Below are 15,659 nucleotides of genomic sequence, written 5' to 3' on the forward strand. Positions count from 1 at the left end.
ATGCTGGCCACATGACCCAGAAGCTATGTGCCGGCTCCCTTGGCCAATAAAGCGAGATGAGCGCCGCAACCCCAGAGTCGGTCACGACTGGACCTAATGGTCAGGGGCCCCTTTACCTTTATTAAAGTAATGTGATAGTAATAAACAACAGATTTTCCATCGTTCCCTCTTTGTCAGATCGTCGGGCTGCAAGATTAGTTGTGAATGTAGCCGCAACAGTGGTAAAAGAAAGTCCTTTGTGTGGCGCAGAGTTAATCTGTGGAACTGCCTCCCACAGTATGGCTGGCTTCCAAAGAGGATGGGGCAAATTCACGGAGGAGTGGGCTATCAATGGCTAGAAACAAGAAGGGAGAGGGTTCTCGTTCTCGGGTCCTGCTTTCGAGTTTCCCACAGGAATCTTGTTGGCCAGCGGAGAACAGAATCCCTCTCAGCTCTGCAATTCTCTGATTCCATGACTCATAGGAGCCAACAATAAAATAAAATTTTATTGGCCACCACAATAAAATAAAATTGATGAGCATTGCCATTTGAATGTTGTATGTGCACTGCATGATCCCCCCAAAATATATTTTATTCAAGTTGGCCCCCTTGCCATGACTAGTTGGGCCATTGAACCCTGATCTAGCAGGTTCTTATGTTCTTAAATATTATTATTTAATAGGGATTTCCCTGAACATTACTGGGATTTTAAAGATGGAATTGATGTCCGGGGTGGGGGCAATTTCTGAAAGGTGGTGCTTTGTCCTGGATCTTTCCTGGCTAGTCAATCGAAAAATTGCCATTTTTGTAGAAAAGAGCTCAACAAACTTTGGGGGTTGTCTTAAAAAGCTCAGTAACTTTCAGGGTGTCCTGTTTCTGAAATATGGCAACCCTATATCTAATAATTGATGGCAGAAAGTGAGGAGGAATTAAAGAACCTTTTAATGAGGGTGAAAGAGGAGAGCGCAAAATATGGTTTTAAGCTCAACATAAAAAAAACCAAAAAAAAACACCCATCACCTCCTGGCAAATAGAAGGGAAAGAAATGGAGGCAGTAAGAGATTTTACTTTCTTGGGCTCCATGATCACTGCAGATGGTGACAGCAGTCACGAAATTAAAAGACGCCTGCTCCTTGGGAGAAAGGTGATGGCAAACCTAGACAGCATCTTAAAAAGCAGAGACATCACCTTGCCAACAAAGGCCCGTATAGTTAAAGCCATGGTTTTCCCAGTAGTGATGTATGGAAGTGAGAGCTGGGCCATAAAGAAGGCTGATCGCTGAAGAATTGATGCTTTTGAATTATGTTGCTGGAGGAGACTCTTGAGAGTCCCATGGACTGCAAGAAGATCAAACCTCTCCATTCTGAAGGAAATCAGCCCTGAGTGCTCACTGGAAGGACAGATCCTGAAGCTGAGGCTCCAATACTTTGGCCACCTCATGAGAAGAGAAGACTCCCTGGAAAAGACCCTGATGTTGGGAAAGATGGAGGGCACAAGGAGAAGGGGAGGACAGAGGACGAGATGGTTGGACAGTGTTCTCGAAGCTACCAGCATGAGTTTGACCAAACTACGAGAGGCAGTGGAAGGCAGGAGGGCCTGGCATGCTCTGGTCCAGGGGGTCACAAAGAGTCAGAAACAACTAAACGACTAAGCAACAACCAATATCTAATAAATGTGTTAACTGCTTTATCAGCCGCACTGGCCACAAGCTCCACATAGGTACGTGAAAACCAAGAGGAAAGAGAAATACATTGGGGAAAATCCCACAGACAGAGAGCACTGGGGTAAACCTTTTCAGGTAGGGAACCCCCAAAATGATCATGGATTTGGGGGCAGAGAATAAGCAGGTGGGATTATATGGGTGGAGTGTCTGGGGAAGGGCCAAGGGGAAGAGACCTGCTTTCCATGCATACCTGGCATCTTCAGGTATGGCTGGGACAAAAGGTTTCTTTGAAATCCTGGTGAGCGCCTGCCAGTCAGTGCTGGCACTACTGAGCTAGGTGGACCAATGGTTTGACTACATCCCTGTAAAGGAAGAGGACCACCTGCTTTGCCTTGGCGCCTCCAGGTAGGGCTGAAACCTGGGAAAGCTGCTGCCAGTCCGTGTGGGAAATACTGAACCCAATGGATGCCATGGTTTAGCTCAGTACCGGGGCAGCCTGCTGTGCTCCATATGTCAAAGCGCAGCATTTCCAAAGAAGTGAGTACGTCACCCGTCTGGACCTTCCGCTGCCGGCCCGTGTAGGTAACACTGCTCTAGGCGGACCAATAGAGAGCATGCGCCTGCGCGCACTGAAAGGTAGCGGCTCCTTGGCCAAAGAGGGAAGGGGAAAGCATAGGGCGGCTTGGTGCTCTCACTTCCGGCTCCCAAGTGCCTGCGCTGCATATAGGGGGCCAAAGGGATGGGTGGGTGTTTCATACAGAATATCAGACCCGCTTTCCCCCCCACTTTCTTCATCGGTTGTCCTTCCTGTTCAATGGAGAGCCAGAAGTAGGCGGCTATTAAGAGGCTGCTCCCCCAAAAGGCCCCCTTATAGGTGGAGAAAACAACATTGCACTAGGTGCAGAAAGCGGGAGCTTTTTTGGGGTGGGCGCAGAGCCAGGATTTGGGGAGGGGGATCCCCTTCCCTCCCTCCCTGGAAATGGCGACCTGGAGGTTAGAAAGGACGCCCCTCTGCAGAACTGCCTGCCATCCATTCCGGCTTCACTCCGGAGTGAGCCGCGCGTTGTGCAATGGAAACAAAGCGCGCCTCCCCTTTGATCCGTCCCCCTTTGCAAAGCTGGGCTGAGCTTTCCTCCTCCTTCTCCTCCTCCAAGCCTTCCTCCGGAAACCGATTTATTTTAATTAAGGTCTCCAGGTGAAAGTTGGTCGCAGAGGACACCTTTGCATGCAGAAGGTCCTGGGTTCAAATCTCGCCGCCTCCAGGTAAGGCTGGGAGCGGGATCTTCCTCCCTTCCCCGCCAGCTGTATTGGGGAGCAGCTGCCGGTCAGTGCAGACGGTGCTGAGCTGGGCGGACCTAACGGTGCATCTCCCTAGGAGGCGGCTTCCTGCGCGCTCCTTGGGAAGGGGGTTGAGGTTCAGTGGGTAGAGCATCTGCACTGCATGCAGAAGGTTTCGGGGTTGATCCCCGGCGTCTCCTGATAAGGCAGGGCTCCCGATCTGTAGAGCCGCTGCCCGCCAGTGTAGGCGCTATTGAACTAAATGGACTCAATTGTGGGCTTGGGAAGTCCGTGGAAGGAACAGGGACGGGGTGAGTGGGAGTGCAGAAGCAGGAGGTTCCCTGGCTGGGAAGGAAGGAAGAAGCCAAGGATCGTGTGTCATAACTTATTTCGTAATAAGTTTCCAAAGGAGTAGCTGTGCTATAGTTTAGTCCAGGGCGTATATTGCTAGACTTCAATTCCCATCATTCCCATGCTGGCCATGGCGGATGAGGGTCATCTAGTCCAACCCCCTGCAACTTACTGGGTTCAATAGGATTGCCAAAGTCTTTTTTTCCTAGACGCCTGCCCTCTTTCTAGCCCCTTTACAAATAAAAATAAAATTGTCAAGACCGTAAAGCTGAATTTGCACCAGTTCCTATGGCTGCCATTTGTAAATAGTTATAGTACAGTTGTAAGTTAATGTGTTTTTTTAAAAAAATAGTTTTTATTGAGAATTTCAACATAACAAATTATCAAAACATATCTTCTTTTCATTCCCCCCATTTCCCCCCTCTCCCTCCCCAAAAAGGTACCCACCCTCCCTCCCTCCGCCCCAGACTTCCCTCAGTTCCTCTCTCTGATTTTTCAACACATATTATTCTCTGCATATTATCAAATTATCAAGATCCTTAAATCATCTGTCTATTATGTTAACAATCAATAAATTTGTGTATGTTTATTCAAAGTATGTTAATGTTGTTATAATGTAAGTATAATGTAATAATAATGGGGACCCCTTGGCCTCACTTGCGAAAAAATCCAAGTTTAGGGATCTGTACGTGTTTGATTTTCCATCGGTGCCAATTCACTCGGAATGTTTTCAAAAACCTCCTAATATTCGGCACGCTGTGTGTGTGTTGCTGGGTTGTTTTTTATTCGGATTATATATGTTATGTTCTTTTCTGTGAACGGCCCTCCAGATATAGGGTGGTATATAAGCTCAATAAATAATAATAATAATAAATAATAATAATAATAATAATAAATAATAAGAGTGATGTTTAGAGTAGGTTCAGGTTGACCTTTCCACTACGATGGGAGTTTTATTATAGGGATCTTGTGTACGTAAGGGGATTCTGATTCTTAAATTATTGGGGTCTTAAAGGTGGTTTTTGACGGGTTTTGAAGGCTCAGGAGACGCAGTAGCCAAGCTGCTGAAAGTTGGAACATTCAGGGTGGGGTATGGGTGTGTGAATCTCTGTCTGTCTCTGTTATAAGAATTGTAAGGTTAAATACATATAATGATAAATGTTCATAACTGCATATATAAACCACATGTCTGAAACCCCACAGAAAACGTCCTGAAACCATTTTGTCCCTCCCAAATTGACCTCAAATATTTCTCCGCAAGCTCGAAGGAAAATGGAAAGGCCTCCCCATTGTCTTTTCATTCACAAATCCTGTCTTAAGGGTATGTCTGTGTATGAAAAGGGTGAGCCTGTGATCTGGCTCAGGAACTAAGTATTTGTCATTACAAAAGAGTGGCCAGGCACCCCAGGTAATCCAGTCAGGTGACCATTAACAGGTAACCTGCCAGACAGGAGATAAACAACGCACTCAGATTTCTGTTGTAGACCGCCTTTTCTGCGATGTATGTATGATGTTTCTCAGGGTGGTCTTGGACTCCAGGGTGGGCAATTTAACATTGGGGGGCACACCTTTGCTCTGGGTCCTCCTGCGTGTGAGGGGAGCACCCTGTGGCAACAGCTTTAATAAAGATTAGGCTTACGAGCCGCTTTGCTTCTCAATATTCTCTGGTTGGTCTCTGTTATTGTCTCCTACCAATAGGGAACCCACTTAAGGACTCTATACGGGCTCTTGGATACCCCATAAGGGAAGAAGGGCAGATCTTGTTTACAACATCTCTCATTTCTGTTTTTCCCCTCACAGGAGAAGCGCCTTGTGCCATTCCCCTCTTATTTGACCTAGAGACAGCAAGAGAGTGGCTGGCGAGGAAATGGACGTCGCGCCGCCTGTGTGGGAAAAGGGGGCGGGAGCAGGAAATGCCCTCCGCCCTAGAGGACAAAACCAGAGATCTGGAGAACAGATTAAGCAGGAACCAGAGGATCGGATGCACCGGCACTGGGATGCCCAGTTGCAGGAGTTCCTGAGGACCCTGGAGTCTCCCCACTCTGGCTGGGGGGTCTCCCAGTTGCCGGAGGAGCCCACTCCCTGGGACGACGCCAAGGGCTTCCTGGCCTCCTTCGAGCAAGTGGCCCAAGCCTGCCGGTGGCCCAAGGTGGAGTGGGCGGCCCGACTCCTGCCGGCCCTCAGTGGGGAAGCAGAGCGTGCCGTTAGCCGGCTGGAGGGCCGGGACAGAGAGGATTATGGGAAGGTGAAGGCGGCCATCTTGCAATGGGACAGCTTCCGGAGGGAGACTCGGCGCCAGCGCTTCCGGCGCTTCTGCTACCAGGAGGCCGAGGGGCCGAGAGGGGCTCACCGCCGGCTGCTGGAGCTTTGCGACGGGTGGCTAAGGGTCGAGAAGCACACCAAGGAGCAGATCCTGGAGCTTCTCCTTCTGGAGCAGCTCCTGAGCGTCCTGCCTGCGGAGGTCCAGGGCTGGGTCAAGGGACGGAGCCCAGAGACCTGCTCCCAGGCGGTGGCCCTGGCCGAGGATTACCTGCAGAGGCAGCCAGAGGCCGCGAGGCAGCGACCACAGGTGAGGGGGATCCTGAGCAGCCTGGGATCAGGGCAGGGCAGATTTTCGCCTGTCCTGATGTAGAAGGGAAGAGGTCCAGATGGCATTCTGTGGTGGGACATTTTCCCTATTCATTTCTGGAAATGTATTTTTCCATAAAGAGGGTGGCAGAGAGAAGGGGGTGGTAGAAAAGGAGGCATCACAATATTTTCTAGGGAACCACGTTGCTGTTTTTTCCCCTTAAGATTCCCAGGTTCTGAAACAAATCTCATGAAATCGCCAATGTAAATACAGTGGTACCTCGGGTTAAGAACTTTGCGTCCTTCAGGTTACAGACTCCGCTAACCCAGAAATAGTACCTCGGGTTAAGAACTTTGCTTCAGGATAAGAACAGAAATCATGCTACGGTGGCAGCAGGAGGCCCCATTAGCTAAAGTGGTGCTTCAGGTTAAGAACAGCACGGACCTCCGGAATGAATTAAGTACTTAACCCGAAGTACCACTGTATCCATGAGTTCATAAGGTGTTCTCTGAAGCATTATACGTTGTAGGGTTGCCATGTTTCAAAAACTTTTGGCAAAATTGTTGAGCTTTATTTTCTTTTTCTTTTTTCCCTTTTTGACCAAAGCTGAGCTATTTTGAGCTATTTTTAAGGAAATTCTAGACTTCCAAGATGGGTTGCCCTACGTCTGGATTTTTGGGGACTTTTAAACAATTTGCGCCCGGACACTGCTTCCGACTGCAGTACTCGGGCTATGTCCTGGAAATTCCGGATGTATGGCAACCCTAACATATTGCAGCATATTGGAATGAGGGGGGGTTATGTTGTGTACGGGATGTGGGTGGCGCTGTGGGTAAAAGCCTCAGCGCCTGGGGCTTGCCGATCGAAAGGTCGGCAGTTCGAATCCCCGCAGCAGGGTGCGCTCCTGTTGTTCGGTCCCAGCGCCTGCCAACCTAGCAGTTCGAAAGCACTCCCGGGTGCAAGTAGATAAATAGGGACCGCTTACTAGCGGGAAGGTAAACGGCGTTTCCGTGTGCGGCTCTGGCTCGCCAGAGCAGCGATGTCACGCTGGCCACGTGACCCGGAAGTGTTTCCGGACAGTGCTGGCCCCCGGCCTCTTGAGTGAGATAGGCGCACAACCCTAGAGTTGGACACGACTGGCCCGTACGGGCAGGGGTACCTTTACCTTTACCTTTATGTTGTGTACATTTAATGTATGCATATATCAATTTTTGAAACGCCTTGCAAAATCCAAAGCTTGCTGTAATTGCTCCAGTCATCACCTTTCACTATTCTCTTGCATGGCTGCACATCCTTCACATACGTTGATTTGACCCTTTCTTCCAATAAGTAAGTGCTTCGGTTTCAGTGGCTCTGAGCTGACATTGGAGACATACATAGGAGTCATCCTCTCAGTCTCATCTTGTTTCTCCACCCTAAAAAGATATCCTTGGTGCAATTTCAGGGGCTGATTCCACCACAAGAAGAGGCAGCAGCTGCGGCGGAGTCTTCTGAGGCAGAACAGACTTTGTCTGACCTCGGGTGGAGTGTGTTTGGCCAGCGGGCCAAAGAGGAGCAAGTCAGGAGGGATGCTGAGCTGTTGGGTAAGGTTGCTTGTGGGTTTAGATTTTGGGCTTGTGGGGGTTTGTGGTTTGGCTTCAGCTATGGCTGTATTCACACACACACACACACACACACACACACACACACACACACACACACCGGAGCTGCTACTTTTATATTACAGGAATTTGAAGATTCTTAAATCTTTTTTTTAGAAAAGAAAAACCGTATTTTTCCATGTATAAGACGCTCCATATTTTTAGGGACTCCAATTTAAGAAAAGGGGGGGGGAGATTGCCCCGTGTATAAGACAACCCACAGTTTGTTATTTTTTATATGCATTTTTTAAAAAATGGAACGCTTCTAAATATTTTAACCTTTTATGGACAATGTTAATGTTTCTTGTAAACCTCTTAGAAAAAATTGAAATAGGCACCATGCGATCCTCTGTGGGGAGGGAATCTCAGGAACTGCCACAGACCCCTATCACAAACATCTTAGGGACGTCAAACAACTGATCTAAACAGCCAAGAGGGTCAGTAGGGAAGGAGACACTCTCCCAGATATTTGGGGCCTAACTCCCAAATCATTCAAGGCTTTAAACACTAGCGTGATTGCCTTCAGTTAGCCCTGGAAATGAACCGGGAAGCAATGGCAACATCCTGGTCTTCGTTCCTTAATTCCACATTTCCATCTACGCCCAAGCGAATAACCTCCACTGCTTCTTTCCTTCATCAGCGAAAGGTTGGATGAATATAAGGAAGGAGGAGAAATGTGCAGAAGAGGATTTGAAGGAGGCAGATCCAACTGGAACTTCTGCGGAGCCAGCGGAAGAGGATGTTTCCCCGAGTCACAAGCAGGGAGGCCTCCCAGGAAGTCGGCTTGGGCAAGAGGAGCAGCAGGGATCTTGTCCGGAGAGCAATGAACAAACCTTGCTTTGTGGAGGAGACGACACAGAAATCACTGCCCAGCAAGAAACCCGCCCTGGTAAGAGACAGGATGAGGCGTTAGGGAACTACTGTTTTTTTGTCAAAGCGACATTCCCTTGAAGGGTGATCTTTTGGGGGATGAAGACAGTGATTTCTTCTACAAGGTGTGACCGGAAAGTTGGGTGAATGGTCACAGAAATCAGATGGCAAGAAATATTTGAACACACGGGCCTTACAAGCCTTCAAAGTAGGCCCCGTCAGATACACCACTGCACCACTGACAACATTCGTAGAACTGTTGGAAACTTCTGGATAATTAATAATAATAATAATAATAATAATAATAATAATAATAATAACAATATTTATATCCCGCCCTCCCCAGCCGCGTATGGTGCTGTGTGTTAAACCACAGAGCCTAGGACTTGCCAATCAGAAGGTTGGTGATTCGAATCCCCATGACGGAGTGAGCTCCCGTTCCTCGGTCCCTGCTCCTGCCCACCTAGCAGTTCAAAAGCACGTCAAAGTGCAAGTAGATAAATAGGTACCACTCCAGTGGGAAGGTAAACGGCATTTCCGTGCACTGCTTTGTTTCGCCAGAAGCAGCTTAGTCATGCTGGCCACATGACCAGCTGTACGCCGGCTCCCTCGGCCAATAAAGCGAGATGAGCGCCACAACCCCAGAGTCGTCCATGACTGGACCTAATGGTCAGGGGTCTCTTTACCTTTACCCCAGCTGATGCCAGGCTCAGAGCGGCCTCAGAACAGTAAAAATAACACAGTTTACATAAAATCACAATCAATTAATTGAAATACATTCTAAAATCAATTCATTTTAAAATCAATCATAGTCAAATTAATGGCAACCATTGGGCTAGAGTTCTATGAGGATTACCGAAGGAGGGGGTCAGACTGTGCCTTGGCCAAAGGCCTGGTGGAACAGCTCTGTCTTGCAGGCCCTGTGGAAAGATGTCAAGTCCCGCAGGGCCCTAGTCTCTTGTGACAGAGCGTTCCACCAGATCGGGGCCACAGCCGAAAAAGCCCTGGCTCTGGTTGAGGCCAGCCTAACCTCCCTATGGCCGGGGACCTCCAAGTCCTCTTTTTTGTACTGCTTTCCATTCCCTCGTCACAGCAGCTTGGATGTGTGAAATGTTGGGAAATCTGTGCCTTTTCAGGGCAGATTTCAGTTTTGGAAAAAGGAAGTACCGTATTTTTCGCTCAAAAACACGTACCCGACCATAACATGCATGTAGTTTTTAGAGGAGGAAAACAAGAAAAAAAATATTCTAAACGAAACAGTGGATGTATAATTTTTGTGGTTCATGCTGTGGCCACAGACATGTGATCTGACGGTGAGCTTGGGTAGCCCAATGCAAAAATCCTGAGGATCCATGTGGATCCATGCTTTGTAACCACGTTTTTGCACCACTGCGGCCCCAGGCAACAGTGGGTGCGTGATTTTTTTGGTGCAAACTGTAGCCATGGACATGCTATGTGATCTGATGGTGAATTTGGGGTGACCCAGTGCAAAAATCCTGAGGATCCATGTGGATCCGTGCTTTGTAACCACGTTTTAAGTGGGGAGGGAAGGAAAAGCACTCAAGGGACAAGGAGCACGCGTGGAGCAGGCTCTGCTTCTCTCCCTCCCCCCCCCCCTTAGCGAGCTGAAAAACTTTGCTGGAGGGACAGAGAGCCTGCTTACTTTAAAGGAGCCTACCGGTAGGCTCCTTTAAAGTAAGCAAGTTCTGCTTCTCTGCCTCCTCCCCCCCCCCCTTAGCGAGCTGAAAAGCAAAGCGGGAGGAGACTGAAAATCTTTCCTGCTATTTCCAGCAAAGCAGGAGAAGAGCCGCTGAGTGGGGAGGAGGGAGAGATACAGAGAGCCTGCTTGCTTTAAAGGAGCCAACTGTACAGGAGCCGCTTACACTCCTCTCCCCTCCCGCTTTGCTCCTTTAAAGAAGCAGGCACTCTGCCCCTCTCTCCTCCCCACTCAGCGACTCTTCTCCCGCTGGAAACCACGGAGGAGGGAAGCATTCCCTCCGTAACACGCATAGACATTTCCCCTTACTTTCTAGGAGGAAAAAAATGCGTGTTATGGAGCGAAAACTACGGTAATCCAGTGGGGCCAGATTGGGAGAATACGGAGGGTGGGACAACTCAGTAACAATTTCACGCAGTGTATGCAATTCTTCCGCCATCATTCGGACGGACAAACACCGATCCCGTATCAATATCCAGACTGAGGGTTACCTTCGATGATTTGCCGCCCTTCACGGAAACACTTAAACCATTCGTACACTGTCTTTCGAGTTACAGCTTCATCTCTGTACACAATTGTGAGCATTTCGTGGGTTTCCGATGCCAATTGTATGTTTGAATATTTTTCGCTGTCCGATTTCTGTGACCATTCACCCAACTTTCCAGTCACACCTTGTATTTAAGAAATTTAGGGCGCTAAAGCTAGAGGTGGGCAAGGCCAGAGCCAGAACTCTTTATGGAACTTCCCCCTTTTTATTTTTTCCCCGCACACTGGGTAAATGTCATAATCAAACTATCCACTACAGCCCCATGGTCCTGTTTATGGTACATCGTCGCCAGTCCACACCCAGTAAGTGCATAGATAGACAGATATGAAATTTGGATTATTATTTTTTTGCCCCAACATGCATCACTTTACACTTGCTTATGTTGAACTGCAATTGCCATTTTACTTCCCATTCGCCCAGTTTGGAATGATCATAAAATCATTGCAGAGTTTAGAGGGACCCCCAATAATGCAGGAATCTCAACTAAAGCTTGCTTTTGGAACTCCCCGCAATCACTTTTTTTGCTTCAACGACCCTGAACATTTTAGTAAAAAATCACAGATTGCAATGCCCATCCTTGGGTAACTCTCTCATAGTACAGTTGGAGGGATCCCCAATGGTTATCTAATCCAGTCCCTTGCATTGATAAATAATGGCAGGAAATGTTTTTTTCCTAGGGTATTACAATGTAGTGTGTAATTTTTTTGGTATTTTTGCAATAGCGTTTCACTTTTCACCAGTTCACGTAGAATTTTTATTAAGTTTTCTATTTTACAATTTGAAATATTCATTAAATAACCTTAAAATGACAATGACTTCCCCTCTTCTCTTTCCATGGTTCAATTTGCATATAATGAATCCCTGCATATTTTACATAAACTAAACCATTCAGTATGCCGTTAATACACCCATCAAAACTTGTTTACACTGTTGAATTTACAGTCCTACCTTGGTTATCGGACGGCTTAGTTGCCGAACAAAACGGCTCCCGAACGCCACAAACCCGGAAGCAAGTGTCTCGGTTTGTGAACATTTTTTAGAAGCCAAACTGCTGGAAGCTTCTGCAGCCAATTGGAATCTGCACCTTGGTTTTTCAACTGTTTTGGGAGTCGAACAGACTTCCGGAATACAGTGGTACCTCTGGTTGCGAATGGGATCCGCTCCGGAGGCCCGTCCGCAACATGACAAGAACGCAACCGGCAGCGGCGCGTCTGCACACGAGCGGGTTGCGTTTCGCCGCTTCTGCGCATGCACGCGACATCATTTTGTGCTTCTGCGCATGTGCGAGCGGCGAAACCCGGAAGTAACCCTTTCCGGTACTTCCGGGTCGCCGCAGGACGTAACCTGAAAGAATGTAACATGAAGCAGACGTAACATGAGGTATGACTGTAGATTAAGTTCAAGAACCAAGGTACCACTGTATTTTAATGCTGCCAACGTTTTCAAGTGTACATAGTCCCCCCCCCCCATATATTCAGTAAACATTTCCCAACCTTATACAAACGTATGTTCTTCTTGCTCTCTTATTCTATATGTTAGATCCGCAAGCTACGCATATTCCATCAGTTCTTCTATAGCTGGGGCCTTTCTCCAGTTCGGACCCCGCGAGTCTTCCCCTTAGTGAAGACTAACAAAACGGCTTTGGGTGGTTTTTTTCCCCATTCCGACAGGTTACGATGACCAGTCGAGGGAGTGTGACAAGATATACGGCCGATTGGACTGTCCAGAGGTCCGGCAGGACAGCGAGCACCCGAGAACAGCAGCGGAGAGTGTCTCTCGGCCCAGACGCGAGAGGGCCTCGCTCCAAGAAGAGGCTTTCCGGTGCGGCGACTGCGGGAAGAGTTTCAACCGCAAGCAGAACCTCCTGAGGCACAATCTGACCCACACCGGGGAGAAGCCCTTCAAGTGCGCCTACTGCCCAAAAAGCTTCGTCCAGGTCTCCGACCTGACCCGCCACGAGAGGACCCACACGGGCGAGAAGCCTTTCGGCTGCTCCTTCTGCGAGAAGCGCTTCAACTGCAACTCCAACCTTCTCATGCACGAACGCATCCACACGGGCGAGAAGCCGTTCATGTGCCTGTCGTGCGGGAAGACCTTTGTCCAGATCTCCGACCTGACACGCCACGAGCGGACCCACACGGGCGAGAGGCCCTACGGCTGCTCCTTCTGCGAGAAGCGCTTCAGCTGCAACTCGCACCTCCTGGTGCACCAGCGGATCCACACGGGCGAGAAGAAGCCGCACCAGTGCGCCACCTGCGGCAAGAGGTTCAGCTACCAGTCGGTGCTGCTGGCGCACATGACGGTCCACACGGGCGAGAAGCCCCACGCCTGCCCGCACTGCGGGAAGCGCTTCCATTCCCGCCCGGGCCTCATCCGCCATAAGAAGAGCCACGCGGGAGAGAAGCTGGCACAAAAGTGCTCCCTTTGCGGAGAGAGCTTTGGCCAACGGCAGCAGCTCATGCTCCACGAGCGGACCGCGCACGCGGGGGCCAAGCGATACCATTGCTCGGCCTGTGGGAAGAGCTTCAACACTCACACCACCCTGGCTAGGCATGAAAGGATTCACAAGGGGGGAGCCACATAGTAGTAATTGTTGAATAGTGGGTAGACATAGCAGACAACGCATCGATTTCTCCAAAGCAGCTCTTTATTTGTAAGCTGGAACAGAACTGAACAGCAAACAGCTCAGCCAGCCTGCTTTTATAGGCAGCCGGCTGTCAACATTGTAGCAACAACAACCCAGGGCTTCCCGCCTAAAATAACTGACGTGGAGCTGAGTGAAAACTCTACACGATACACCTGGTGGCCAGTGTGAGAACTTCAATACATAATAATAATAATAATAATAATAAAAATAATAATAATAAATTTTATTTATACCCCACCCTCCCTAGCCTAGGCCGGGCTCAGGGCAGCTAACAACCAATGATAAAACAAGTTGAATGAATACAACTTAAAAACAAGATTAAAAGTAAGCCCAGGGATGCCGCTAAATATTGGGGAGACCACCTTCTTCCCTACAGACTCTCTGGAGTGTTAAAATGGGCAGAGGGGACCCTGCTCTGGGAAGTCCCTCTGCCGTCAGACGTTTGGGGGGTGGCAGCCTTAGACAGGGCCTTTTTAACCTTGTATTTTTATATGGTTGGATCCCACCCTTGTGGCAAAGGGCAAGTGAGAAACCAAATAAGTAAATAACTGTGATAATGTATTTTGCACGCGTGTGTGCTCTTGTGAACCTGTACTTGTTTTTCCCCCTAAATGAATATTTCCTTGAGCAAAAAAACAAAAAACAAAAAAACATTTGCCTTTGGAATTTTGTTTGTATTCACTTTCTTATTTTCATTTTTTTCTCTTTTACATTCACACACACTCTTGTGAACCGCCCTAAGACTTGCGGATATAGGGCAGTACAGTCGTACCTTGGTTCCGAATGCCACACTGAGAGCCAGTGTGGTGTAGTGGTTGAGAGCGGTAGTCTTGTAATCTGGGTAACCGGGTTCGCGTCTCTGCTCCTCCACCTGCAGCTGCTGGGTGACCTTGGGCCAGTCACACTTCTCTGAAGTCTCTCAGCCCCACTCACCTCACAGAGTGTTTGTTGTGGGGGAGGAAGGGAAAGGAGAATGTTAGCCACTTTGAGACTCCTTAAAGGGAGTGAAAGGCGGGATATCAAATCCAAACTCTTCTTCTTCTTCTTCTTCTTCTTCTTGGTACTCGGATGTTTTGGCTCCTGGACGCCCCAAACCTGGAAGTGACTGTTCCGGTTTTCAAACGTTCTTTTGGAAGCCGAATGTCTGATGGGGCTTCCGATTGGCTGCAAGAGCTTCCTGCAGCCAATCAGAAGCCGCGCTTTGGTTTCCGAACGTTTTGGAAGTCGAACGGACTTCCGGAATGGATTCCATTCGACTTCCAAGGTACGGCTGTATACAAATTTAATAAACAAGAATAATAATCTTAAACCACACCTATAGAAGAAATAAATGATTTTTCAGTTTTAAGGGTGAAGGGTGAGTTGCAGCAATTAAACCGTGATGTTTCAAGCACATTAAAATCAGAAAAATAAGATGGGTTCTGAAAATATACTTCTTAAGTTTCAAAACCCAAGGCGAAGAGGTTTGAAAGACAGGAGTCAGTCACAGGCTCCTGGGAGGGTCTGTGTCTGGAGACCAGACCTGGAAACTGAGGGGGCTTCCTCAGAGGAATATCAAGGGAAGAAGGGCCACCCAGCAGGAGAGGCTGGTCCTTGAGGGAGAATGAGCCACTGCTCCCCCAAACTCAGCCTGCCCTCAGCCAATCCACACCTGCCCATCTTCCCTGCACCAGGTCCAGGTGTAGAAAGTGGCAGCCAGGCTGCTGATGGGGGCATCTGCCTGATATCATGTGGCACCGTGGTTTAGGTTTCTGTGCTGGTCGCCCATTGGCTACTGAGGAAGGTTAAAGGTCCTTGTCTTAATTTCGAAAACCCACCTTAGGTCCAGGGCACCTCGGTGACCGCCTGAATCCTTAGATCAGGCATAGGCAAACTTGGCCCTTCAGATATTTTTCAGACCACAATTCCCATCATCCCTGACCGCCTGTCCTGTTAGCTAGGGATGATGGGAATTGTAGTCCCAAAACACCTGGAGGGCTGAGTTTGCCTATGCCTGCCTTAGATCCTAGTTGCAACACTGAGATCGTACACAGGAGCACCGTTGGCTGTTCCCTGAGCTCATTTGATGGCAACAAGAAACTGAGCCTATAGTGTCATCGGCCCAGTATTGAGGGTGGCGCTGTGGTCTGAACCACTGAGCCTCTTGGGCTTGCTGATCAGAAGGTCGGTGGTTCGAATTCCCACGACGGACTGAGATCCCATTGCACTGTCCCAGCTCCTGCCAACCTAGCAGTTCGAAAGCACGCCGTTGCTAGTAGATAAATAGGTACCGCTCCGGTGGAAAGGTAGACAGCGTTTTAGTGTGCTCTGGTTTCCATCACGGTGTTCCGTTGCTCCAGAAGCGGTTTAGTCATTCTGGCCGCATGACCCGGAAAGCTGTCTGTGGACAAACGCTGGC

General features: G+C 48.7%; 1 protein-coding gene across 2 annotated transcripts; it reads left to right on the top strand.

Moving 5' to 3' along the window:
• The first annotated feature begins 2,540 nt into the window (after positions 1–2,540).
• On the top strand, positions 2,541–13,541 carry LOC310670279 (uncharacterized protein). Of its 2 annotated transcripts, XM_083425365.1 has the most exons (5): positions 2,546–2,905; positions 5,111–5,840; positions 7,285–7,423; positions 8,121–8,369; positions 12,285–13,541. In XM_083425365.1, exons 1-5 carry the CDS (start codon positions 2,868–2,870, stop codon positions 13,196–13,198), a joined length of 2,070 nt encoding a protein of 689 aa, XP_083281491.1. In that variant the 5' UTR covers positions 2,546–2,867; the 3' UTR covers positions 13,199–13,541. The 2 variants fall into 2 exon arrangements, with proteins under 2 accessions (XP_083281492.1, XP_083281491.1); XM_083425366.1 differs by lacking the exon at positions 8,121–8,369 and having other exon boundaries at positions 2,541–2,905.
• Positions 13,542–15,659: the final 2,118 nt, after the last annotated feature.

This window comes from Podarcis tiliguerta (assembly GCF_965153285.1).
Source record: "Podarcis tiliguerta genome assembly, chromosome: 2".
Taxonomy (NCBI): domain Eukaryota; kingdom Metazoa; phylum Chordata; class Lepidosauria; order Squamata; family Lacertidae; genus Podarcis; species Podarcis tiliguerta.